Source organism: Cornus florida, unplaced genomic scaffold (assembly GCF_030987335.1).
Source record: "Cornus florida cultivar Cherokee Brave unplaced genomic scaffold, ASM3098733v1 CherokeeBrave_3.0.0_Hap2_Chr08, whole genome shotgun sequence".
Classification (NCBI taxonomy): domain Eukaryota; kingdom Viridiplantae; phylum Streptophyta; class Magnoliopsida; order Cornales; family Cornaceae; genus Cornus; species Cornus florida.
In genome coordinates this window covers 21,927,261-21,953,745 of record NW_026775578.1, presented here as the reverse complement: position 1 = coordinate 21,953,745, position 26,485 = coordinate 21,927,261, and the positions used below count along the sequence as shown (strand labels likewise).

Genomic DNA, 26,485 nt, shown 5'->3' with positions numbered 1-26,485 from the left:
TAATCAGGGGAAACAAAAAAACATAACTACCATTTTCTTATATATAATGAGTAACAGATCAACAACTTGTCTATGGAACAATTAATAATTTCAATCCATTAGAAATTGAACTAGAAACAAGCAAAGCAGTGAAAGGTGGGTCTAAAATTGCAGGTTACAGATCCAATCTAACTACACATCTCTAAGTCTCTAACCAATTTCGGGAAAATCCTACAAAATGAATCATATTTCTATCAAAAAAAGGTACAACTTGATCAAACGGAGAGGAATCGATTTTTTTATCCTGACAAACCTCAGTGGCCTCCAGCCAGATCGAATCAGATCAGATCTAATTCCAACTTCATCATACGCGCACGGCAACGGCCGGAGCTGCAGCTGCGGCAGCGGACGAGGCGGCGCCGCCGAGGAAAGAGAGGAATCCGGCGTTCGCAGGTTCTTGATCGTCAAGAAAGAGGTCCTCCGGAACCCTGAAAGCTCCGTGCGTGCACACAATCGCCAATCCGACGAGGAGAGCAGAGATCAGAAGCGATCCAACGCTGGTGAGGAACACCACAACTATAGTGGAGACCACCAACACGCCGAGGGTTTCTCGGTCGGTGAACGTGCGACCGAAGAGGACGATAGGCTGATCGGAGGGCCGGAAGAGGTAGAGGAAGAACCAGGAGGCGAGGAGTCCGAGAAGGACGAGGAGTGAGAGAGGGTGAGAGAGGAGGGAGAGAGCCAAGACGAGGGCGAGTAGAGTGACGTAGTTGACGCGGAAGTAGGAGAAGTTCTTGCGGATGCGAGAGGCGGCGTCGGTGAGGGAGTCAGGGCGGGCGAGTGAGGAGCGATCTACAAGCTCCAACCAAGGGCGGCGTTGGGCTAAGCCTTGACGAACGGAGGAGGTGAGGCGCGTGATGAAGGAGCGAAAGGCTGGGGTGGCGATAGGCGGCTGAGATTGGCCGCCGTTGGTGGCTGACTGTGAGATCGGAAGGGTTGGAGGTGAAGCCATCGAGACGGAGGATGTGAGATGGTCGAATACGCGTGAAGAGTGAATGTGAAAGGAGTTTTGGGGATTAAACGGGTACAGTACAGAAAAATTGGAGGAGAGAGATGGGAAAGATGCTGAAAAGGAATTTATGATAATGGAAACCAAAATAATTACTCCTAACAATGTTTTCCTTGGAATTAAAACCCTTTTTAAAACTGGATCCAAAAAGAAAAGAATGGAATGACTTTTAATAAACGCTAAAAATTAACAATATTATAGGATTGTAAAATACTCCGTATAAATTTTATTTTAAAGAAATTATAAATCCTATAAATTTGTTTCAAACTAATTTCACCTTTTTTTTTTTTCTTTTTTTTTTTTTAATCTTTTTGGAAGTTAATTTCAACCATTTCAAACAAACAATTTGCATTTTCTTTTTCCAAGCAAGCAGATAAATTAGAGCAAAGGAACAGGAAAAGCAATTCAGTCTATATAAATCAAAGAAATTGGAAGTTACAAACCATTTGTTCACTTCATGAATTACACAGTTGCATTGTCTATGAACCTATTTTGTCAAAGAAACATAATTTGTATTTGAAAATCACACTATTACGAAATCACCCATTCATTAGAACACCACCTCTAAAATTAAGTAAAAATTTATCTTCGTGAAACCTTTATTGATGCAGAATTTACTTTAAAAAAAAAAATTTAATTGCTATAAAATATTAATGTTGCCCAAGAATTGACTCTAGAGGGGGGTGAATAGAGTTAATGGCCAATTTTCGCAATTTATAGATTTACAATTTCTAATCAACCCCTAAGCAATTATGCAATATTTAAGATATGAAAGTAAACAATTAATAGCACAATTGTAAAAGAGATAATGGAAGAGAAATTGCAAACAATGACTCGGCGATTTTAGCGAGGTTCGGAAACTCCTACTCCTCGGCTCAAGACCCCTCTTGAGACTTTCTAATCCACTATGCCTTCTCCTTACAGGTGGAGAGCAAACCTTTACATGAAGCAAGCCCTTACTTCTCTTTCTTGCTAGAAGAACACCCTTCTTCTAGGCTTCTTTTGGGTCACACTAACCCTTACAAGTTTGTAGAGAAGTTTGTAGTTAAAGTACAAGATTGAATCTCTCTCGAGATAGATATACAAATGTAAACTCACAAGACTAGAGTGTATATGAATATCAATGAAGCTCAAACTCTATGAATGATCTGATGAGAGAAGATGATATAAGTGAAGAATAAATGCTCTTATGAACTCAATAGAATCTCTCAAATATAGAATAGAGCAAAAGCTCTTTTAATCCTTAGTTGAATCTCTCAAGTATGTATATGAATGAATGAGAGAGATAAAGAGAAAATATGAGAACAAAAGCTCTCTTTTGATGCCTAATGAGGTCTCTCAAGTGTTGGCTCTCTTGTATACCCACAATGTCCTTATATTGTGTATTTATAGGCCCTTCGAAGAATATAGCCGTTTGGGGGCATTATGGTAAGTTCCCAGGAAGTCAGATGGTTGAAATAGCCGTTGGGAAGCTTCTACCCATTCATCTAACCAGTTACAAGGCTTAAACTCCTCGAGTAGATGAAATTTAGATCTCATCTAACCGATTACAAGTTGTTATCTAACCGGTTACTTGAATGCAAATGATTGAAGACATTATTCTGGCTTAGTTCAACTAAACGGTTACAAGCTTCATCCTAACCGGTTACATCAATGGTCAAAAAAAGTTTCATTCTGTTAAAGCACATCTAACCGGTTATATAGCTTCTTCTAACCGGTTACATCATTGGCTAAGAAAAAATCGTATTCTGTTTAAGTATATGTAAACGGTTACTTGAGTTCTCCTAACCGGTTACGAGAAGGTAGATACAATGTTTTGTATGTTGATCTAAACAGTTAGAACAATTCTTCTAACCGGTTACAAGGTGCGGATAAGAAGATCAAGCTTTCTGTTTTGTTTCATCTAAACGGTTAGATGAAACTTCCTAACCGGTTATAAGGTGGCTTTGACCATGTTGCTTTCTGTTTTGCTCATCTACTCGATTCTTCTAACCGGTTACATGGTCATCAGATTTTAGGGACAGTGTTTTAGACAGTTCAACTGGACAGTTTTTGTACAGGACTTCTGCATACACCTTATTTTCATTGAAAACATTTAAGTAAATGTATTACAATGTAAATAAGGAAGTACCCCCCATTTGGATTCAATAAAAAATACTAGAAAATTGAAATTCAACTAAATCAAAATGTAGAAATTCAGTTTTAGTACAGATTTGGATTTCCGACAGTTTTGGTAAAAATGAATCCGTATGTAGACCAATGTAGACTTGGTCAAAAATTCTGATAAAAACAGTTTAGGCTAGTTGAAGTATAAAGAGTTATTACCGGGAAAAATTATTTTGAAATAATCATTATTTCAAAAATCCATTTTTCACACTTAGCCAAAAACACAGTTTTTCATGACGCGCATTCTGGGGTCTTAATGTCCGTTACCAACTCATGGTAATGAAGGTTTCTCATGCCTTAATTGTTGACCAATATGAATTATATAATTGATGTGCATGGTCTTAGCATTTCTAGCACAAGTGATGAGTTCTTTCAAAGCTTATGCAAGCTTGAACTAACTCATTATTTAGCAATTACTCCATATGTCAATTATATATGAATGAAGTGCATAATCTATTACTAATGGATATAGGAGCATATGAATGATGATATGATATGCATGGTCCTACAGAAATGAGTTTCAAATAAATTCATAAATACTTTGACATTGAATCCTAAACACTCATCATCCTATTTACCTCCTTCTTCATGCTTTGTCCATGATCGTGTAGGCTTTTAGGTAGACTTGCTTCTTCCTTTCTTTGAGTTACTTTCTTGCTCGTTGTAGTCCAAGTTATCTTTGGATGGACTTTGCATTTGGTTCTTTGCAACTTCATGTTTTCTTTGTATCCATTGCTTTTCTTAATGTGATCTTGAATAATGGAATACTTAAAATGATCTTTCGTGCTTCATTGAGGTCATCCTTTGAATGTGAATAATCTATAACACTTAATATAAACATTAGTTCTTAAATACCATTAATAGTTTGTTATTATCAAAACCTCTAGATTGTCCTTAGATGAAATCCTTAAGGTCAACAATTAAAATGATAAGTTAGAACGAAATCAATAATAAAAAGTGAAAGTGAAGTGAAAACCAATTTGTTTTACATAATTATGAAAAGTTATTTTACTAAACAATTTTATCTCTTTTAGAATCTACTATCTTTAACTATTAAAAATGTTAAAAAATAATTATAAAAAAAAAAAATTCATTAACTCTTTTCATTTCTTCTTGTTTTCTTCTAGTCAAATCGAGATAATAGATGTATGATTCACAGTCTACTATTATACATACTAGACTTGTTTTGTCTTCTTTATACTGTTGGCCTTGGCCTACTGTTTCTGTGGTTCTTTTCATATTGGCTTGTCCATGATTCGTTGTTGTATTTCTCTGTTATTTATAAAATCTTGCCATTCGGAAAAAAAAAAAAAAAAAAAAAATTACGACACAACAATACAACACGAACATGATATAAGTTAAAAAGATTTGGATCTGACATAAATGAATTTGGGTTATAAAAGGATTGACACAATTATTCCGTTTATTTAACTGTGTGGGTTAGAGTTGAGGGTTCAACCCGTATAGTCCGTTTATGACCCATTTAACTCAACATATTATAATCGTGAATATGACTTATGTAATATGTTATCTGATTAAACCTAATTATTATGGATACTTAAGTCATTTCAACATCAACTTTGTCTATATCTCATAATTTTTTTTTTTTTAATTTTGAATATTTGAATTAATTATGACATTTTTTTTTATTATTTAGTATTTGATTAAATATTAATTTCTCATTTTGATAAATAGGTCATTAAACGGGTTTAACACGTTTATCAATTTAATAAACGAATTGGGTTAGTATTAAGAATTCTTGACACAATTATTAAATAGGTTAAGTTTAGATTAATTTATTTAATATATTACATTTATACACACTACTTACGAACATGAACCATCACCCCTAGTGAAAATAGATTAATATTTAAATAATTTTTCTTTCACAACTATTTTGAAGAGTAAATGGCATACTTATCCTTCTCAAAAGACACCATTTCACTCCATATATATAGTATTTTTTTTTTACAAGACACTTCAAAACTCTTTCAATAATTAACTTTTTACAACTTAATCACAGCTTTCGTCGTGAGTCGCAACAGAACATAAATATCAACCTTCACGAACATCCTTCCTCTTCTTTGTGGGTTACAACTTGAAGCTATGAAATAACAACTTTAAGTGCACATCATTTTCTAATTGAAATAACTTGACCTATTTTCCTCTATTCGGGTCACAAAACTGGACCCACCATTAAAGGAGTCGTTGTGTCAAAGGAAAAAATATATTGGTTATATTATAAATTTATAATTTATGGCAAAGATATGTGATGTAAGATGTACGTGTCTAACAAATGGAAGACTTTTGACAGGTTTTATGAAACAAAGAGGTTATTATAAATATAAGAGAAAATTTATAAAGTAATAAATATAGAGCATAAGAGATATAAGTATGAAAGTGGGGAGACAAATAATTTGCTCCTTAGAAATTTACTACAGTATTATTATTTATTTATTTTTTATGTCGGGAGTTACAGCTTTCATCACAATAAGAATTTTTTATTATTATTTTATTTCGGGAGTTATATCTTTCATCACAATACGCACGTATATAGGCAAATTTTTTTCAAGGTTTTACTATGTTTTTTGCTTCATCTCTTGTTCGTAACCCACACCTGTACACACATAAATCACACTTTTTCATTCCTAACATACATAAACTCAAATAATACATGTTTAACATTTAATATATATATGGACTCCGCTTTAACTTTTACAACATAAAAAAGAATTATTAACTGATACATGATAATCTTACGAGAAAAAAAATAATACATGATAGTTTAAGCAAATTTTTTGCATTTGAGCCAAAATAGAAGAATATATAAAGGTCACGAGTCTCTTTTAAGTGGCGACTCTTGTCAACAAAAAACTAAAATAGAAAAAAAAAGAAAAAAAAAATTACTTGGTTCAATTTTTTAAAAACTTATTTAAAGTTACAAATTAAATAAACCTTAAACTTTGAAACATTGCCATGTAAACTTTGAAACTCAAACACAGACACACCTACTAATAATTAAACTTGGTTTTTTATAGTTTTTTATTTTTTATATTAGAAGTTCGTTAAAAACTCCCATCGTCCACACCAGATCGAGACGTGGATCTTTTCGATTCAAACGAAGCGTCCACATTCGAAGGTGCAGGGTGGAACGATACCGCCGCGCGCACTGAAGAAGAGCTCTCACGGACAGAGGCGACGGTTAAGGCCACGTGGACAAAAAAACTAGGCGCATGTTAGCAAACAGAACTGAAGCGGGGCAGCTGTGGGTGGAGAAAGTTATGAGGGAGGCGGAGATTTCGAGAAGACAAACACCTCATTCACAACTAGAGCTAACCTAACTCACAACCTCTCTCGTCCCTCAATTCTACACATATATATACGCACACATACACATATATGCATACTTTCTCTCTCTAACCTCACTTCATCTCTCAGATTTCTCCACCAGCTGGACTTTTTCCCTTTTCCATGGAGTCCGCCGCTGTTCTGCGTTCTTTCAACTGTATTTTTCTCTCTCTATTCATGCAATATATGCATATATGTTTACGCCTACAGAATGTGAATATGTAGAATTGTCGATGAATGTGTAGGAATTTTAGATAAATGTGTAGGAATTTTTTTGTTGTTGTTATGTCATGTGATCCTAAATTTGTGGCATTTACTTTTCTCTGTTACGAATTCTAGCTTGAATGTTGCTTTTAGTGACTGATATTCGATCTCCACAGTCATTTTTTTTTTTCAATTTCATGTCTCAGATCCATTCGAGCGGCGACATCAGTTGTATATTTATTTCTGTCTCGTGTATGTGTGTGAAAATGTTCTGTGTCGTTTGAGCAAGCTCGATGTGATCGGATTGCTCTCTATTTACATAATATTATTATTCTCTTGAGCTGTATTGGAGTTCTGTACATTTTAATCTGCATGCTTTTTGTATCTGTTGACCTAAGTGGATCTGATTGAAACCAAGTTATTTTTTTAATTTGGAGCCATAGATATGTGTAGGTTTTCTCATTTCGAGTATCGCTTAGTTGACCAAGGCACTAAATCTATGTGTTCTAATTTGAAAGTTAATACTGATATTGGAAAAAGGCATGGAAAATGTGGTAGGAAATTTAATGAGCTGGTTTTTCTAATCAAATTAATAAAAAGTTTATCAAAATTATTTTGTCGCGTCGGTATGTTATCAGAGAACTTGCTTAATGATAAATATTTCTAATATTCATTCAAAAATCCTCTATAGAAACTCTACTTTTCACTACATAACTGCAGGTAGGCGGACGGGGTTCAAAAATTTAGGTTTTTCGCATTTTGTTTAGTTAAAATGTAAGTAGCCATGTTTTTCGAAAACTTTATATTAAATTACTATGACCATTAGTGGAAAGGGGGAAACAGATTCCAGTTTAACCCAATAGAGGTAGTGGTATAAAATATTCAAATGGAAATCTAGGTCAAAGGAGCGGCTAAATTCAGTTGAGACTATCTGATTCATCTTTCCAGCATTGCAACAAACAATTTAGATCTTCATTTGTCTATTTAATTTGTTACTGTCTGTGCCCTGTCTTTAGAATTATTAATATGCAAATGCCACACATAGAAACTCATGCATATTGCTCTACATATATCCCTTTTGTTGCATAGATTGTGCTTTTGCTTTCATGGTGTGCAATTGGATTTTTTATTTCAACTTTATAATGTGATTTCAGATTGGGCAATTGTAATATTACTGAAGTGGTTGTTGTGCCTAATTGGAAAATACAGACCATCAATGTGGAAAATTTTGTGGGGAATCTGGATTCTAGACTTTTAATAAGTGCCTTCAATTTGTATTATATGATATGCTTCTTTACCTCTTATCACCCATCTTCTTATCATATGATGTTGATTCTATAATGTCTGTATTGAATTATAAAGCTCACGAATCAAATTTTTTGCTCAAATTTTAAGGACTATTGGCTTATCATATGTCTTACTGTGGATTTCTTTGTTGTGCCATATACTTTTAGTTCTCTTATCTAAATATATGTATATTTTTGTTTTCATCGATATAAAAAACTAGTCAACTGTAATTAGCACTTGACCACTATTTAATGTTGATATAGGACTAACACATCCATATTTTGTAGGCACCGTTTCACGTGTGCGGTCTATACTTGAGAGACCTGGCATGGTTCCCGTGCATAATACCACCTGTAACATCTCAAGTAGATTGAACATCCAAGGCTTGACAGTTGGTGGAAAACTTGTTGCTGCTCCAAGAAAGAGAGAAGGAACACTAGTATCTTGTTTAAAGACTTCTGAAACTACAATGACAGCTAAGTCTGATGGTGAGTTGTTTGCCATTCAATTTAGGTGCCGTTTTGTTTCACCTTTCTTTTTTGTTCCTTTTTTTATAATTTTTTTGTTTTATCGTTTTTTGTTTTTTGGCTCAAGAGTGCTTTCAAATCCTGCAGTAAATGTACCCACTTATATTCTATTCCTGGTTTTAGTAGGCATTTTCCTGTCAAGTTCAAACTATTTAAGTCCGTTTGTGTTTTGGATTTCATTACAAGTTCAAACTATTCATTGCACTTTGTCTTGCTGATTCCTTGTGTTTTTTAATAAAGAGTTGTTTGAAACTCCTTTGCTATTTTTACTTGTGGATATTATGTAACTGTATGCTATTTTTGAGCATTTTATATACCTTTTTGCATCTTAAAGTTGGTAACTATAATGGAGCAGTTTCAAAAGATAGCCATCCACAAGGATCAGTGGTGAAGAATTCTATGCAAAGTGCAACCTTCCCTAGTGGGTTTGAGGTGAGTTTGTTTCTTCAAAGCTCACATTGTTTCCAACATTTGGTTGGAATTTCATGGGTTTATTTCTTTATTTAATGTTGATTGATTCTCATGCAAAAACAAACCATCAAGTTACTTCTATATGGTGTAAATTGCATAGACCTCCCATGGTTTTTGAAATTACACTGCTTAACGGATTCTGCTCTCATTTGTCAATTGTTGGAGGCACACTGACAGAATATGAGACATAATATCACAAATTTCCAGAACCCCCCACTCACACACACACACACACACACAAAAGAAAGAAAAGTTAAAGTTACCCTTCATAGGAATTGAGAAGTCCATTATAAACCTTCCAAAACCCTCTTGCTTTCACTGATATTATAGTCACCATCTCAATCAACAACCGCCGCCACCTTGACTGCTATCCCCAATACTCGATCATCCATTATACTCTACAAGATATATGTTACACCTATTAAGCTCCATTATTAACCCTAGAACCAATTATTTTTATAATTTCACTACAAACCAAGCTCCATGCTGACCCAAACCACAATCACCAAGATCTAAGAATAAGAACAATCACATAGTACTCAAAATCAAAGTGCAATTAATACTCATGTTCCATGCAGTTGGATACGTGTGTTGGTTCAAATGCTTGTCCGGTTCTCGAAACCTTCAAAAACATGAGATACAAGAATATTGCTAAAGAGTAACACTGTCTGAATAATGGTGTGAGTACTAGTGGACAAAGGATATTTTAAGAGGAAGAACAAAGGAGCAAAGTTCTTGACAGGGAATTGTAAAATCGACTTCCAATATATCCTTTATAAAATTATCACAAAATAGGGGTAAAATTTTAATTTGCTTCTTAAAAATCAGATGTGCAAGGGTTTATATGCAAACTCAAAATTATATAACAATTAATTTTTTAATTTATCAAAACCATTCTTCTCGTTCCAAACTAGAGTGAATCTGGCATGCAAATACATTATACACCTACAATGAGATATCCACGTCCACTCATCTATTTGACATGCTTTTCCAGCTCCAGCAAACCAAATATCTTGGAAATCGTCAAATTGTAGGAGGTTTGTGTGGTTTTTTCTTTCATCTCTTAATTATTTTATTCTTATTCTCTTAGCATGTTCACACTAGCTGAGTCCCTATTCAACTTATGATGGAGACCCTGCAGGGATGGCTCCTCCACCACCACCTACCAACGGCAAATTTATTGTTTTGCCACAAACTAAGTGATAATGCAATGATGGATGTTGCACTAAAGCTGCAACTAATTAAATCAAGTTGATTTGTTGATTGCTGACTAGATCAATAGATTCAATACTTACACCCTTGTTCACTGGGGCCAAAATTTGGGGAAGAAAGAGTTAATTAAGACGTTAATTAATAACTCACTTCTAGGCATCCTTGTTTTGAATTTTTTCTCCAGCTACCGCAGTCACCCCAAAGTTGAGTACTGTGAAACTAATTTGTGAAAGATTAAAACAGTGGTTATCTTCGCTTTGAGGGAAGGTCTCATGACCTTGGTGTGTTAGTGATTTAGCTTTTGGTTTTTTAGGTCCACAGCTGTTAATGTTAATTTTAACTCATGACAATCTTTTTAAGGTAATTGATTTTCCGATTTTATGTGCATGCTACTTTTAGTTATGGTTATTCTTTCATAATGAACTCCAATCTCTTCTAAGGTTTATTTAGATAGATAGATGCTGGAATTTGTGATTGTGTGTATGTTTCATGTCGTGGACATAACATCTTAACAAGGACCTCAGATGCTAATGAATTTTCAACCCTGGATATAGTCAACGTTTAAAAAAGAATGCTTAGGGCATAGCACGCCCATTAATACAATTCCACATTTTTGTATATCGTTTTTGTTAAAATTCTTCCCATGTCTTTCTTAAACTTCTTGTCCTACATATATTGATAATAATCGCTCCTTTTGAATCATTAACCGAAAAATAAAACTGTATCGTTGTATTTTTGCTTGAACCCTGACTACCATGCTTGCTCTATATCAGAAATTGGTCTTGGATGTCTGTGATGAGACACAGATTGCTGAGCTGAAGCTAAAGGTAAACTCCTTATTTACTTTTTATGTTCACAAATTTTCATGTTCTCGCAGTTGTGTTTCAAATGAGTTCTTTAGGAAAAATTAATTCTGGATTGGTGGGGGCAGCTCAATATGTTACAACTTATATCAACAACTCCAAAAACTTCTGAGAAGAGAATTTGGGATGTGATTGAAATATGTGGCAAACATGCATGAAAGAGGATGTACATTACATGCACTAGGCATTTTCATGAAAGTATGGCCTTATTGTATGCCAATGAGGCGATGACACTCTATTTTTCACTCCATGGCTTCAAGCTGAATAATGACTAATAAAGTTCACTATAACAAAATAAAAATGACTTCAGTTTGCTTATGGTCTGATGGGCTGAGTTGTAATGCATGTAGACATTAATGGTTCCAGGGCCGTTAATCATGCGAAGCGTAAACAGAAAAGAAAATATGACATGGCAAAATTTGCAAGTTGTAATTGTATGAATGTGCAGAATGTATAAATTATACATTCTCATCTAAGACTGGACGTTTGTTACTCTGTGATAGGTGGGAGAATTTGAAATGCACCTGAAGCGGAACATTGGAGCTACAAAAGCTCCCATGCCTGTCTTTTCTCAAACAACACCAACACCTACTCCGATTAAACCCATTATTGAATCTGCTCCTGCTGAGCCACCAAAATCCTCTTCAGAAAAAATCACTCCATTTACAAATGTCTCTGAAGTGAAGTCAGCAAAGTTAGCAGCCTTGGAGGCTTCTGAAGCTAGTGGATATGTTCTAGTATCATCTCCAACTGTATGTATTCAGGGATTTTTTTGTCACCTATTGTTTGTATGGAACAGATGTTGTTCTGTATTCTGTTACGTATTCTGTGTGATCACTTTTCCCAGGTTGGATCGTTCCGAAGGGGCAGAACATTGAAGGGAAAGAAGCAACCTCCTATTTGTAAAGAGGTATGCATTGCATGCCTATTTATGTTGTTTTACCGTTTTGGCTCAATATTGTTAAGAATTGAACCCCTGAGCTCTCCTTTTTTCAATTGCCATGTGTGTGCTATATATGTTTGGCCTCCCTAAAATTCATGTTTTTTTTTTTAATTTTATTATTTCTCCATTGTCAAATATCCTATTAATATTCCTTATTCCAAAATCATGTGTTTTTAAGTGCTTGAATTTGATAGTTGATGATAACATCCAAACTTCTTCTACATTTGGCTATGTCATGCTTAGACAAACTGTAGTAGAAATATCCTGAATTTGCAAGTAACAAAAAGGTGATTCCACAAAAAGTTTAGTGCAAAAAGTTGACTTATCAATCCAAATTTGGAGATCCAATATAGGAAAAAGGAGAATTGTATTAGGTGATAATTGATTTACGTATTAAATTACATCTTATGGCAGTTATTTGGCACTTTGGTGTGCGCTTATCTACTTATTCTTTCCATCATCCATAGCAATTTCTATAGGAACATCGTGTGCTTAAAACTATTATTGACACGGATTCTGAAATTGAGAAGCATTTTGTGGAGTACTTCTATGGATATATGATTCTAATTTTCTTCTGCCTGGTATACAGGGTGATGTAATCAAAGAAGGTCAAACAATAGGATTTCTGGATCAGTTTGGCACCGAACTTCCTGTTAAGGTGAGATTTTTTTTAAAATTCTTGAACTATACCTTTGTTGTGATAGAATTCTTTTTCATGACTATTCTTTTATGACCTTTCTTGAGCAGTCAGATGTAGCCGGAGAAGTCGTAAAGCTCCTTTTTGATGATGGGGGTATGTTGCTGTAATATTTTAAGTTTTTAATTATTCTTTTAGATATCATTGATGTCTCACGTCATTCGAGATAATAGTGAACATCATAAGGGCATAAATAGTAGAATATAATTATTAGATGTCGATTACATATGGATTTCAAACAGGGTAAAGGATGCTACCCATAAAATTTGGCTGAAAACTGTCGCATAACTTTCATCCATATAGTTTTTCTGGTCTCGATAATATTAGTCAACAAGGAGACAGGATGCTTGGTAAATACAATAGAAAAGCTTTATATAGAACAAAAAGTTTTTTTCCACTTTGCCCCTATGGAGACTTGTTTCTTCGACCTTCTACATTGGAAGGTGAAGAAATACCACTATGCTACAATCCTTGGTAGAGACGAAAAAGGTTAGATAAATAAACAACGAAAGAGTTCTACATAACTATAGGATATTTTAAGTAATGATGGTTTCTTCCCCACCTCTTTCTCCAGACAACACATCTTTTTTGTGGGATGTTTTAATTTCTTTTTCATATTGAGTTATTGGGGGTGTCAGGCAATTGCGTTTCTTGTTTATCAGTTGTGAATATGCTATGAATTTTCATACTGCCATAACCGGGTAGTGTGGTTAGTATAACAATGTCAACTTATTCACGTGCATCAACACCTCCATTCTACGTCGTTAGAAAGAGAACGTGAAACATCCATGATTCATATTGATTTGAGCAACCAAGCTTTGTTGGGTAGAATAAGCCACTTATGTGTGGATATAGTGTGTACTTGGCACATAAAAGCTTGCACCTAAGACATAGCAGTCATTTCAAGAAAATTAAGAGAAAAACAGATATTCTTTCAAGTGTCCATTGTTCTCATTATTGATACTGATTATTCTTGATTGATATCACCTAGTTGAGGTCATGCTACTAAATTCTAGGAGCTCCAAGAATGCTTCAGCAGTTGATGCATGGTTATGTAAAATGTCTACTGTCTAGCAGTAAAGCACCTCTGCATGTTGATTTGCTTATGTTTATACGTTGTGTTGTTTACAGAGGCTATTGGTTATGGAGACCCTCTTGTTGCTGTATTGCCATCATTTCATGGTATCGAGTGATTCTTGTCCTCAATCTGCGATAATTTCATAGTCATATTTGTTGGAGAGCGTGAGGTTTGCAGTTTTTTTTTCTTAAATCCTTCAATTCTTACCATCTATTGCCTCCTATCCTCGTGCAATTAGGAGACACAGGTATAGCTGGTGATATCAACGTGCCATTGCTTGTCATTTAAATCGACTATAGATCCAGAAATAACTGATCATTCATTAGAAGTTGAGAAGAACTATTTCATTTGTGCTAGATGTATTTTTGTATAATTATGAAGCTATAGATACTTGATGCCAGTGAAATTATACTAAATATCCAAAAAATAAAAGGGGGTTGAAATCTGGAACACTTCTGTGAAATGCATTGTTGACTCTTGTTTAAACTTGTCAATTATGATATGAGATTCAGTCAACCGCTAGCACATGTTTAAGTACAGAAAAACAAGCTCATTGCTAAAGCATTCAGCTAGAAACATACCGCCAATATTGAAAGTACAATTTGTTTATAGCCAAGATATCTAGCTATGCCTAAATGTATGATAAAGGCCTCCATTATTTGCCAAATCAGTAGTTTTCAACTGGGGCTTTCCTGACTCTGCCTTCTGATTGAAAGAGATTCGGAGTCTTTACTACGAATGGGTCTGGCTTGTTATGCTTTTCTGGGTGTGGCTTGGTTATGTTGAATGCAGAATCTTAATGGAAGATAAAGGGCAAGAGAGCGTGAAAGCAAATACGGTTCATGTGGAAATGCTACTCTTTGAAAGCAGCAGCTGTGCCACCCACCCAAATGTCCACTATGGGGTTCGAACCCCTCATCTCTCCCTTTCAAGGAGAAGAGGTTTTACCAGTCGGTCCAGTAATTGAGGGTCCATTTCTGCACCTTTCAAAAAGCTGAAAATATGAGTGTTGACTATGGACAATCTAAAACTGTTGTTGGAGATGTTCAATCTTCTGATACAGATGGATTGGGGTATGTGAAGATGGTCAACCAATTTTTAAGAATAGAATGTTTGTGGATCTAGGAAGCACAGTTAGGGGAACGATACGGACGACGTCAAAAATATATAATATATATATATAATATTATTTTTGTCATTTTCTCCATAGGATCATAAATAAATCACTAATTTTACAATGTTTATTACTTTGTTTTTTTTAAAAAAAATTTATATTATATTTTTAATTAACTCATAATATATTATATTTCTAATTAACTTATAATAATATTTTAAATTGTATTGAATTTCATTTTTTTAAATATAATTACAAAATTACCCTACCCAAATCTGCAAGTGTCGAAAACATTTCCTTGTGGAGTCCATGTCTTCTCCGACCAAAAAACAAAATATTTACCATTTACACTTCTAACCTTAATCAACAAGTAACAGCTTATGACAACTGAAAAAAGCTTATATTTTAATAAGAACAATACTTAAATCTTCACAATAATAAATGAACACATTCTATTTTAATTACCTTTCCTTATTGAATAATACTGATTTCCCCTCTTCAAATTTAACGTACTATACTAACACATTTATGTCGCAACGGACCGGTTTCACGCAATATTAGATAATATCGACTTTCCTTCTAATTCAATGAAATTTTCCAGTCTACCATCCAGTACACTTAGATCAAAATACACTAAAGGTTTAATAGTATCCAAGTCCATACCACACATCATCACTATCGATACGAGAAAAGTACATAAAATTCACCACCATTCATTGAGTTTAGATGCTGAGTAATATATGGACGCAAAAGATCTCATCGGACCCAGAGAACCATCAAATGCCTACCAAGATGCTCCTTCCTCAGCATTCCAATTTGAAGAGAATGACCCTGATTCCAACGCGCTACATCTGCTTTTCAATTGTTGAATTTCTATGTTTGATCTAACCTGAGTTACCAGAAAAATAGTTTCAATTCATTAGGTCATGAAGAAGAATAATTAGATAAAAGCATGAACTTGGACCAACATGATTCAAACACAACCTAATTTCATTCTTGTAAGCAACTGTAAGAAAGGTAAATTGAAGGCCTTTTTTGGAGAATGACACTAAGAAGACCAAGTAAAATCAGTAATGTGATTGGTAGCATGAACTACATGCCATTTATATATAGTAGGTCAAACTAAAAGAAAATTTCATTCAACTCCAAGTTGTTTTACCAAGTGCAACGTCGTTTATTGGCTATAAATTCCCTTCCACCAACATAAAATTTTTTAGCTCCAAATCAGGTAGCAAATGTATTTGTATTCAGTTAAGTAATTTTTGTAATATATTGAATTTGTTACGTCTTACCATCTATTAGTGATTTTTGTTATAGACACGGAGAGAAATAAGAGAGCTAGTAAACCAAGATGGCATTTGGGAATCATGCCAGCAGCTACAGTACCGTAATAATATTCAATACAACCTAGAGTTTGCAGGACACCCATGTTAAGTTAATATAGCAGTAGTAAAAAGGTGCAAACAAAACAAACATTTGCAGAGGCAGCAAATGATGCCTCTAGAGAGTTTTTTCTGCCCAAACAAACATTTTCGGAAGAACTTCTATGGGAGGGATAACAGGTGACAATTTGGAAACTTGGTCACTGGGAAAACAGTGTCTAGACTCAAAGCCAGTGGGTGGGGAGATTAAGCCACTAAAATCTATAATCATTACACTTTCGGGAAAATGGTTTATGAAAATTGACAATAAGGAGTAAAAGACTTTGGATAGTCATATTGCCAAACATAAGATGGAGACCAACTGAAAGTGCACAAAAACCACAAGATGGCATGTAAACCCAGAGGTGGTGATACAGCCTTGGATATCTAAAAACATTGCACTTCTAAAGAATAATGCAGTCCAAGGAATTTGAAGTTAGTCATAGTCACCAAATAAGGGGGTAAAAGCAAATGGCCTAAGCAAAAGAACACCAATATATCAATACATTACCATTGTTGTTCAGCTGAACGTGCTAGAAGTAGTTGAGTGATTACAGACCTGACATTCAGTTTTTTTTAGCTCTCGTGTTACCTTCGAATTCAAACCCCAGAATTGACAGACCAGGCTGTCGCACCATATCATGCCACATAAATGTTTTCCATAGTCATGATTTGTGGAACTATTGCAAAAGCATCACTTGCTTTATAATGTAAAAAATACAGTGAAGTTGTAGAATGATACTTCGAGCACCATTCCAATTTGCATTCTTTGGCTTGTATGACAAAGCTCTAGAGACTGAGAGGGAGGCCTTGATTACCTTGTTAGATTAATGTTACCTTGTTGCATAATTTGAAATGCTTATATAATTTTATAAAATTAGGGTACATTAGTAAAAACAATATAAAACTCTCTCTCTACTACATCCATCCTTTCTACTATCCATTCCATCCAACCAAACAAAAAATGAGGGAGATACATTCCCTTCCTTGGGGATGCCTCATCCATCCCTTCCCCTCTCCCTTCTATCCATTTTACCATCCCTCCAACCAAACAAAACATAAAAGGAAGACGTGTTCCGTTGACCTAATTCACAGAGTAAATTACAGGATTCAAAAGTGAAACCTGCAGAAAGCTTGATGCAGACTTTTTACAATGTGATATTATTGTCAGCTGGGGGATTGTTATGGAGGGACTTCAGAGAGAATAAAATCAATTATAAGTTTTTGTTTGAATCTTTAGTTAGTAACAATAAAAAATCATTTTCTGAAAAGCTCATCTAGGTGTCAGTTTCTGCTAAGGTAACTTGGCAATGTCAAAGCTACCAAACCATTCTATTTTCTATAAAGAACAATAAGAATTCGTTAATAACTAGTTTATTCTTGTCCTGCCACATCCAAAATTTGGCCTCGGTATTAGGGAATATTCGATTTGTCTCCTTGAACAACTGAGATCAATTTTTTTGTTGGAAGGTAAAGCAAACGCACACACATTATTCATAACATCTTCCTATGGGGACTCATAACTCTCAACCTCCTCCTTTGGAAAGAAGAGAGATCATACCATTGAGCTAGAGACCCTTTGCTTTGAACAATTGAGATCATGTGAAATCAGATTCTTGTCCGAATCACAGACCATGGAATTTCCCGTCAGTAGCCCACCATAACAATTGCTCTACACTAGGTGATTTTCTGTCCTACTTCCAAATTATAACAGGATATATGCAGATAGTATTATTCCCATTTTCCACACATGTAAAGTCAGGAACGGATAATATAATCAAAGCAGCATAATTTGTCGTGTTAGTATAATATAATTACCACAGAAGTGAAACCATGCCCTTTAATTAACACTTTAGAAACCCAACCAAGCAATTAAACACCCATTTGGTCTCAATTAGGGCTAGCACCACCCGGTGGTAGATATTCATCTTCTATAAAATATGGATAATAAAAAATAAATAGATAAAAACTGAAAATCTCCTGAGTTGCTACCATTTCAAAAGTTTCATTGCAATTTTCTATTACCAAAAAAAAATATGAGGAAAATGAGAAATATCATGGGATTCAATAGTAGGAAAATGCAGAGTAAAGCAAAAAAAATATTACAGTCAGGGATCATACCCGCTCCTGCTCCAGAGAGCTGATTTTCCGAATTTGTTTCAGTTGAGATGCCTTCAATGCTTCAACTTGCTGAATCAACTACAATAATAGATCTCAAGTATTTAACAAGCAAAAGGTAAACAGAGCCGATTCTAAATGATAGAAAAAAAGGAGCTAAGGATGTGGAACAACTTTAGTTACCTTATCTATAACAGACTGTGTATCAGAAGACTTTACTTCTGAAACAGTCACAGCTTCTGAAAAACATCTGTCCTCTGAATGTATTCCTGCCATCACAAAAGGAGCATGGTTTTTCGAATAATTGTCACCTGCATTAATCTCTTTTCTTACTGTGGAGGAATACAAACAATCTGAATCTTGCTGTGGGCGCACTAGTTCTTCATTGTATGTTTTTGTTGAATTGTTGTCTGTAGAAGTTTCTGAAGGCTGGCTTTCTCCATCCAAATGAAGTGTAGCCAATGATTCCCATCCCATATTGGACTCATCTGAATGTAGAAGATTCAAATCTGATTCCACCCTCTTAGGATATTCTTCTTCCTGTCTTGTACCAGCAGAGGGTAGAGTTTCAAATAAAGTGGCCGATGGAACAGAACCAGTTGCTTCTGTCAGAGGAGAAGAAGCGTACGAATATTTACAATCTGATTTCAAGCCTATAAGTTCATTATCATGTTTCTCTACAACTGACTCATCTACATGAGCTTCCAAAAGCTGGTTTTCTCTGCCTGGATAAGGTGCATCACATGGAGACACCAATTCCATGTTGTGATCAGAATGAGGAGCTGTTATCTCTGAAGCTAGAGTACTATCCTCTTCATTTTCTTTTAAGGTATCAAAAGTGGTTGAAGTTTTGAATAGAGAGCTCCACTTCTTCTGAGGAAGGGAAGCACTCGTGTTAATAACGACTGAAGAAAATGAACGTTCAGCATTTTGTTTTTGGTTTACAAGCTCCTGCTCGCACTTTCCAGCTGCATCCGCACCCACTGGTGCTTCCAAATTCTGGCTCTCACTGTCTAAACCAGGAAAGTCCCATGAGCCCCATTGCATGTTAGACCGATCTGAATGACCAACATACGCCTCTGAAACGGAGGTCATGTCATCACCGGCTTGACTTGTAGTAGTTGTGGTCCGACATCTAAATGTATTCTGGGAAAGAGAGGTATTTCCAGCAACCGGTGAAGATGAAAACAAGGAGATCAAGCTGCGTGTTTGAGCTCGGTCCAGCTCAAAATAAAAAAGATTATACCCATAGTAGTTCTCAGCAATTATTGGCTTAAACTGAGCTTCAGACAAGGCCTGGCACTGCATCTGGATTTGGACCCGAACCTTAAACACAAAGAAAGCATAGGATTCACAGTTTTATATATTTTACCCTGAATGCAACACAATCCTCAAAGAAGTTACAAAAAGAGTGTGATAGTAACATGCGTATACCTGTGCAGGGTATGGTGTGTCCTTTGAACCATCTTCCATCCAACCATATCGATTGATATTCATTTGTCCAGGGCTTACAGCCTCAAAGATACCATAAAGGTTCCGATCACTGTAGTTGAATAAGAATAATGGCAAACCAGGAGTGACGTTCTTTACATATGAATAATGAGCAGCTGGTAAACCTGTTCAAAAATATGAAAAACATTTAATGAGTCTGAATAGCTAAATCTGCATAAATCAAAATCTAGATATAGTAGAAAAAGAGAAAAGCATGCAGAAAAAGGTAGCCAACTAACCAAACAGCAGCCTGTTATAACATTCATTGATTGTGTGATGCTTGCATCCAAAAATAACTGCACCAAGATCACTCTTACTTAGATTCCTAGCAGGTGCACTGCAATTTGCCGACCAAGAAGATTGAGATTTGTCCTTGATTGCAAGTGCCTTGTTCTTCTTGTCGTTCATCGCAAGTCCCTTGTTCTTCTTCCCCACTATAAATATGAATCCAAAACATATATATTTGATACAAACATGAAATGGTAATTAGTTATAAATTGCACCAATCTGGCACTAACCAATTTAAAATACCGACATAAAGCAAAAAGCCAAAAAAAGAAACATCAGTATTCAATATAAACTATTTTCTGTAAGCCATAGCAACTGCAATTAAAAAAATCACATCTTTTGAAAAATTAGAAATGTTGCCAATATTTGAGGGTTTGACATTAGAACATTATAAAGAGAAAATATGGGATGATAAGCATCTAGAGTTCTATATTTAAAAAAGAAAATCAGAAAGCGTGAATTCAACAACTCAAGCTATTTTTGTTTAAAATCATATATGCCCTTTTAATCATTAGAGGACCGTAACATATTGACTAACAACTCAGTTTTGTACAGAAAAAAAAATGTACTTTTTAAAAAACTGGAAACTGAACTCTCATTTTAGTTCAGCATTCAATATAAACAAATGTTATACCAACTCTAATTTGAAAAAAGAAGAACTGATTAGTTCTTAATCGAGCCGATAGAACATTAAAAAGGAGTAAATGAGCATGTGATACTATGCCTCCAGCAAGAGAATAGCATACACTCAATCTTCTTCTTTTAAGGAAAAAAACAATACTTCATGAGAACATATATCACAATTTGACCCCACATTGTGAGTTTTTAGTGAACATTAATAAATATAAATAATAAAAAAATCAACGCACCAAAAAATAAAAAATAAATCAACTCACCAAAAATAAAAAATACAGTTAAAAAAAAAAAATTCAACCCTTCCATAAACAACAGGATAACAAGAAAAGAGTGGGGCACTTGTGGGGTGTGTGTGAGAGAGAGAGAGTATTTTCATAACCAAAAAATAAAAATAAATAATTAACCAGAAGATACGCACAACAAAAAGGAAAGAAAAAAAACAATTTTAACAAAAATAAATACAATTAAAATGGACTTCAAGGTGGATCAGGAGTAGCCTTTTTTTGAGGAAAAGAAAAGAAAAAAGAATACATTAATACATATTTCTTGATGTTTAAACCAGATAATTACATGACATTATGCCAAAAACATGATTACAATGCTACTACAAGGAATTTTGCCTTATAACTTTCTATAAAATGCTTCCTTTTTAAAAAAATGCTACCATAAAAGGATTGCTAATCACAATTCAACAGATTTATCATCATAAAAAATAAAAAATACTTCTTCTATAACATGTTAAACATCTATGGCAGATAGCGAGAGAAATAAAACCACATTGATACAGCGGATGGTATCACACTATCACTAAACTCATAAATTGCATTTTTAAAACTTAAACATACTTAGGCTGCTTCACAACCACCAGTGGACACTTGACCTGCTTGGAGCAGTAATCACTTGCACTTCCTAGAAGAGCCCTACAAACACCAAAGTAGTAGACACTCTAAAATTAATTAGATAGTGTGACTTTAGTCTCTGTGTGTGTGTGTCTCTCTCTATATATTTATTTATATTTATTTATTTATTTATGTTAAACTTTTCAAAAACCATTCAATCAAATTCAAAGGCACACAACCAAGAAAACTAGAGTAAAATTCAAAATATATAGCAGAGAATCAGAGATGGATCAATTCAAATTAAAGAGGCAGAGGAAGAAGTTTCCAAGGAAGAACATGCTGGAAGAGGGGTTTCACATGGAGAATAACCAGAGTACTTATGAATTGACCATTTGAAGAAGTACACCCAAATCGATGGGGGTAGTTTTGGTATTAAAAGTTCCATAACACTGTTTTTCCTCATTATATTAAACAGCTTGTTAATGAAAGTTAGGCTCATTGTGACCTACAAAATTGATGCAAACAGTGGTGCAATTTGGCCTCAAGAAATTAATTAATGATCCACAATTAACAATCCGATCATATCGGACCTCACTCAACCGAAAAGAATAAAAAATTAAAATGATACTGTTTATATACTCGTATATAAAATATACACAGAGAGACATACAAACAGACACACACACAGACACATATATATAAGAAAGGGAGATGATATTGGTGATGAAGAAAAGCATAAGAACTCTACGCTACTTTACTCCATAAATATTACACACACTTCTGATGAAATGCCGATGGCATCTCTAAAGAGCAACAATCATCAATGCTCACAAAAAATCAACCATTTCTCACTAAATAATGATACATTTGAATCAAAATCATATGAGCATTTGAAGAAATTCGTAGACTGAAATGGAAAAAGTGAGAGATGTGAAAATACTTTTTCCGATTTGCGACCGGTGATCGCACGATCCACTGAGTACAACTTCACAACGGAAAGAGAAGAGCTTCTACAGTGTATATATATACACTATACTATATAGAGAGAGAGAAGGGCTGTCATAGTATGAAGCTGAATTTAAAGAAGAGAGAGAAAAATTACTGTACACAGTTATTTTAGGGCTCTGATCCTCTGAGAATGAGGAGTTCAGAGGGAGATGACAGCCCAAGCGGTAGCCCCAAAACACTCATGAACGTAGCAATATGGGGGTGGTGGTAGTAAGGTAATGGGCATATGTGAAATGACCGTGTTGCCCTCCGTTCAGATTGTCTTCTTTCAGCGAGTACTCTGTACATTTATTTATTTCTCTTTTGGCTTTTCCACGCTTTTTCTATTTATGGTAACATTAAGGGTAAATTAGACAATTCATTGGTACACAATTTACTCCTCTCATTTTTGTTGAGGAGTATCTATTTCTCCTTTTGTTTTTCCTCCTCTCATTTTTTTAATTTCTTTATTTATTTTGTTTTTTCAATGCAACACAGCTTAAGTAATTATGTAGTATGTACTCTTTCAAAATTTCCTAGAATAGGAAAAAGGGAGAAGAATAGTCTTTCAAATTTTGAATAATTGAATTCGAATGGTTTTTTGGGTAATCTGAATTCAAATGATTCAATGCCGATAATTTAATTTGCCTTCAAACGGCTCAAATGGTTGAGTGTGGGTTTTACACTTTTCAAGAAGTAGAATAAAGTTGTGTTCGTTTGCCGGAATTAAAATTTGCAAATTTCATAAAATTAGAATTCAATTTCAAATTTATAACGATGAAATTTATGGCACACATATGGCTTCAAAATTCAAATAAATATATGTATTTTACCACTTCTTTATATGTGTCTATCAACTAATTGTATCACGTGATTCATGTCACATAAGTAAAAATATTTTTATTTTTATTTTTTAAAGACAATAATGTTATATGTTAAATTAGTAAATGTAGATAGTTCAAGTCTGTATACTGGTACCCTAACACTAATCCATATATCCAAGCAACTACAATTTGTTATTTTATTTTAGTGAATCTTATTATTATATAATAATAATATTTAATAAATTGAATAATATCACCGCTACCTCCTACTTATTTAAAAGGGAAAATTACATATACATGGAGTCAAAGTTCCATATTTACTTAGAGACTGAGTCAAAGTTCCATATTTCTCTAAAATGGATTGCTGAGGTGGCACATGGTTTTTTACTGTTTAGAAAATTGTAATGCCTAAAATGCCCTTCCTTAACAAAAAAGTAGTACCTTCAGTACAAAAAAGTAGTACCTTTAGTTCAAAAAAGTAGTACATTCGGAGAAAAAGTAGTACCTTCGCGGGTGTTTAAAAAACATGGTACCTGGACGCCAAAAAGTAGTACCTTCAGTTCAAAAAAGTAGTACATTCGAAGAAAAAGTAGTACCTTCGTGGAAGGGTATTTTAGGCACCACAATTTCTAAACTGTAAAAAACCATGTGCCACCTCAGCAATCCATTTTAGAGAAATATGGAACTTTGACTCAGCCTTTAAGTAAATATGAAACTTTGACTCCATTTATATGTAATTTTCCCTATTTAAAACTTTCTCTAAATAAAGGCACATATGCATTTATTATGGTTTGTTGAGTCCGTGAACAAATTAGAACACTATGGAAAGTGAACTTTTCAGTTCAAAACCGATTGGAAAGTCACTAATGTCAGCTTTGAAAATTATAAAAGGTTAGAGATATATTTTTTTAACAAAATAATAAAAATAAGACTGTTATATTGATTAATAATACTTTCATTAATTACCTTTCCTGTCGTTCTTGATGAATTTTCATATTAAAAATTACTTTTATACGACTTGAAAAGAAAAAAAAAATGCATATTTAAGTAAGAGGTTATACAAAACAAAACAAAATAAAACAAATTTAAATGTGTATTGCATTCTAAATGTACGGCATTTATTTATGTTATCTTTGGTTGTGTAACAAATGGCAATATGGCATTGCCGTTTATGGCTTAAATTTAATCATTCACATCAACAATTCACACAAGTGGTTATTATATTCATATTCAAAATAAGCTTCTTCTTTTTTCTTTTATTTTTTTCGTAAGTAAAATTAGCTTAATTTTGCATCCACAATTCTTAGAAATTTGGCTTCAATTTCACACCTGATTATTTATCAGTTTTACAATAAAGATGGATAAGTCATGCATGACATGGTAAGCATTTTTGGCTTTGGCAAAAAAAAAAAACAAAAATTATCCTCATCATAGTCTCTTTCGCAACGTTGCCATTAACCATAAACTTTTGAAAATTATTATTATTATTATTATTTTTTGTCAAATTTAGACGTTAATAATAACATTAGGGGAAAGAATAATAATAGTATCAAATACTCATTATGATTTTTTTTTTTTTTTTTAAAGGTTTTCATTACAAAATGTTCATATCAAATAAACAATTCACCACGGGAGAATTTTCAGTGTTCTACATTCGAGGCATGATCAATTTAATAGGAAGGATCTTTATTGCCTTTGCCTAACCATTTAATTTATAAATTCGAGAAATGCTAGCGATAATTGACTTTTACAATTATTAAAAAGTTACCAAAAAATTTAGAAAATTAAAAACTGTTTTTAGATTATTTATAAAAGATATATATATATTTTTTTTAACTTAATTTTCATAAAACAATATTAAAAAATTATCAACTAAACAAAATTTTGTACAATTTTTCAAATTGGTAGTTAAAAGGACATCTAAGGGTGAAACCGAGTGTTCCATCTCTTTTTCAATAGAATTCCTCACTTACTTGCTAGAAGTTTCTCACTTGTTTGTTAGAAATTTGTACACTTATTATAGCATCCAATGTAAAACGCGTGGTTATCTTAATTTGGATAGAATTTCTCAGTTTTACATGTTTGTTAGAAGTTTAGACATTTTTCTTAAATTGGCGGGTAAAGTCAACTTTCAGTTTGTGTGCATTAGCGTGTTCAAAACAAACTTTTCCCAAGAAGTAGTACTGCAGAATAAACTTATTCCATTGTGGCAAAGACGTGTTAAAAACAAACTTCTCCCAATGGAGAATATTCTTAAAGCGGAAAGTGCCAAAAAAAAACAAAAAAAACTTCAATTATGTCTAAATTTACAAATAACTCCTCCAAACTATGTTTTATGTATAAAATTTTCTAAATGACCATAATACCTTTTCTTATTGAATTACACTTGATATATTTTTCTTGTTAAAATAATATGTAAAAAATTCATACTAATTTGATGAAATATTCTCCATTAAATTTACATAAGTTTGTCTTTAATTTTTTTAATTAATTATTTAAATAAAAATCTTAAATAGAAAATTTTGAAACAATTTAAGCAATTTCTTAATTTTCATGAATATATTGCATTAAAACGAATATATTTTTTATTTACATAACTTATTAATTTTCATGAATATTGTTTTAAAAAGAAGATATTTTTTTATACTAATTTTTTTTTAAAGTGAGTATAATAAGTTTTATTATAATAAGTTAATCATTTTAAAAAATGATAGTTACAAATTTATTTTATTTTTTTCATTTTTATAATCAATTGATACTAATTATAAAATTAAGATAAATGGTATAATTAATATTTAAATAAGAAAAAATATAATAAAAAATAATTTAATAAGAAATGACAAATTTAATAACAAAGGGTAAAATGGTCTTTTGTGATGAATTTATCTTAATTGCAACAAATTAATAGTTTAGGAGAGTAATC

General features: G+C 33.6%; 3 protein-coding genes across 4 annotated transcripts; 1 reads left to right on the top strand and 2 right to left on the bottom strand.

The window, feature by feature from the left end:
* Positions 1 to 1,155, bottom strand: LOC132270750 (PRA1 family protein B3-like). Its single transcript, XM_059771951.1, has one exon. It carries the CDS (start codon positions 989 to 991, stop codon positions 344 to 346), a length of 648 nt encoding a protein of 215 aa, XP_059627934.1. The 5' UTR covers positions 992 to 1,155; the 3' UTR covers positions 1 to 343.
* Positions 1,156 to 6,434: 5,279 nt separating this feature from the next.
* LOC132270749 (uncharacterized) lies at positions 6,435 to 14,289 on the top strand. 2 transcript variants are annotated; one of them, XM_059771949.1, is made up of 9 exons: positions 6,435 to 6,719; positions 8,341 to 8,541; positions 8,915 to 9,012; positions 11,037 to 11,090; positions 11,630 to 11,878; positions 11,974 to 12,036; positions 12,659 to 12,727; positions 12,817 to 12,862; positions 13,898 to 14,289. In XM_059771949.1, exons 1-9 carry the CDS (start codon positions 6,686 to 6,688, stop codon positions 13,957 to 13,959), a joined length of 876 nt encoding a protein of 291 aa, XP_059627932.1. In that variant the 5' UTR covers positions 6,435 to 6,685; the 3' UTR covers positions 13,960 to 14,289. The 2 variants fall into 2 exon arrangements, with proteins under 2 accessions (XP_059627932.1, XP_059627933.1); XM_059771950.1 differs by having other exon boundaries at positions 6,436 to 6,719; positions 8,936 to 9,012.
* A 1,243-nt stretch (positions 14,290 to 15,532) lies between these two features.
* LOC132269853 (uncharacterized) lies at positions 15,533 to 20,396 on the bottom strand. The gene is made up of 5 exons (XM_059771088.1): positions 20,228 to 20,396; positions 19,932 to 20,113; positions 18,681 to 19,823; positions 18,501 to 18,578; positions 15,533 to 15,847 (listed from the first exon to the last, which is right to left on the bottom strand). The coding sequence occupies exons 1-5, from the start codon at positions 20,394 to 20,396 to the stop codon at positions 15,743 to 15,745; spliced, it is 1,677 nt and encodes a 558-aa protein (XP_059627071.1). The 3' UTR covers positions 15,533 to 15,742.
* Positions 20,397 to 26,485: the final 6,089 nt, after the last annotated feature.

What these genes read in the sequence shown, in the direction of transcription:
- LOC132270750 (XM_059771951.1), bottom strand. Translation starts at nt 991, where the DNA reads ATGGCTTCACCTCCAACCCTTCCGATCTCACAGTCAGCCACCAACGGC.
- LOC132270749 (XM_059771949.1), top strand. Translation starts at nt 6,686, where the DNA reads ATGGAGTCCGCCGCTGTTCTGCGTTCTTTCAACT. An exon ending in TTGCTGAGCTGAAGCTAAAG is followed by an intron (nt 11,091 to 11,629) that starts GTAAACTCCTTA and finishes ACTCTGTGATAG; the next exon opens with GTGGGAGAATTTGAAATGCA. An exon ending in GCACCGAACTTCCTGTTAAG is followed by an intron (nt 12,728 to 12,816) that starts GTGAGATTTTTT and finishes TTTCTTGAGCAG; the next exon opens with TCAGATGTAGCCGGAGAAGT.
- LOC132269853 (XM_059771088.1), bottom strand. Translation starts at nt 20,396, where the DNA reads ATGAACGACAAGAAGAACAAGGCACTTGCAATCAAGGACAAATCTCAA. An exon ending in TTATAACAGGCTGCTGTTTG is followed by an intron (nt 20,114 to 20,227) that starts GTTAGTTGGCTA and finishes ATTTTTGAACAG; the next exon opens with GTTTACCAGCTGCTCATTAT. An exon ending in GCTCTCTGGAGCAGGAGCGG is followed by an intron (nt 15,848 to 18,500) that starts GTATGATCCCTG and finishes CTGGTAACTCAG; the next exon opens with GTTAGATCAAACATAGAAAT.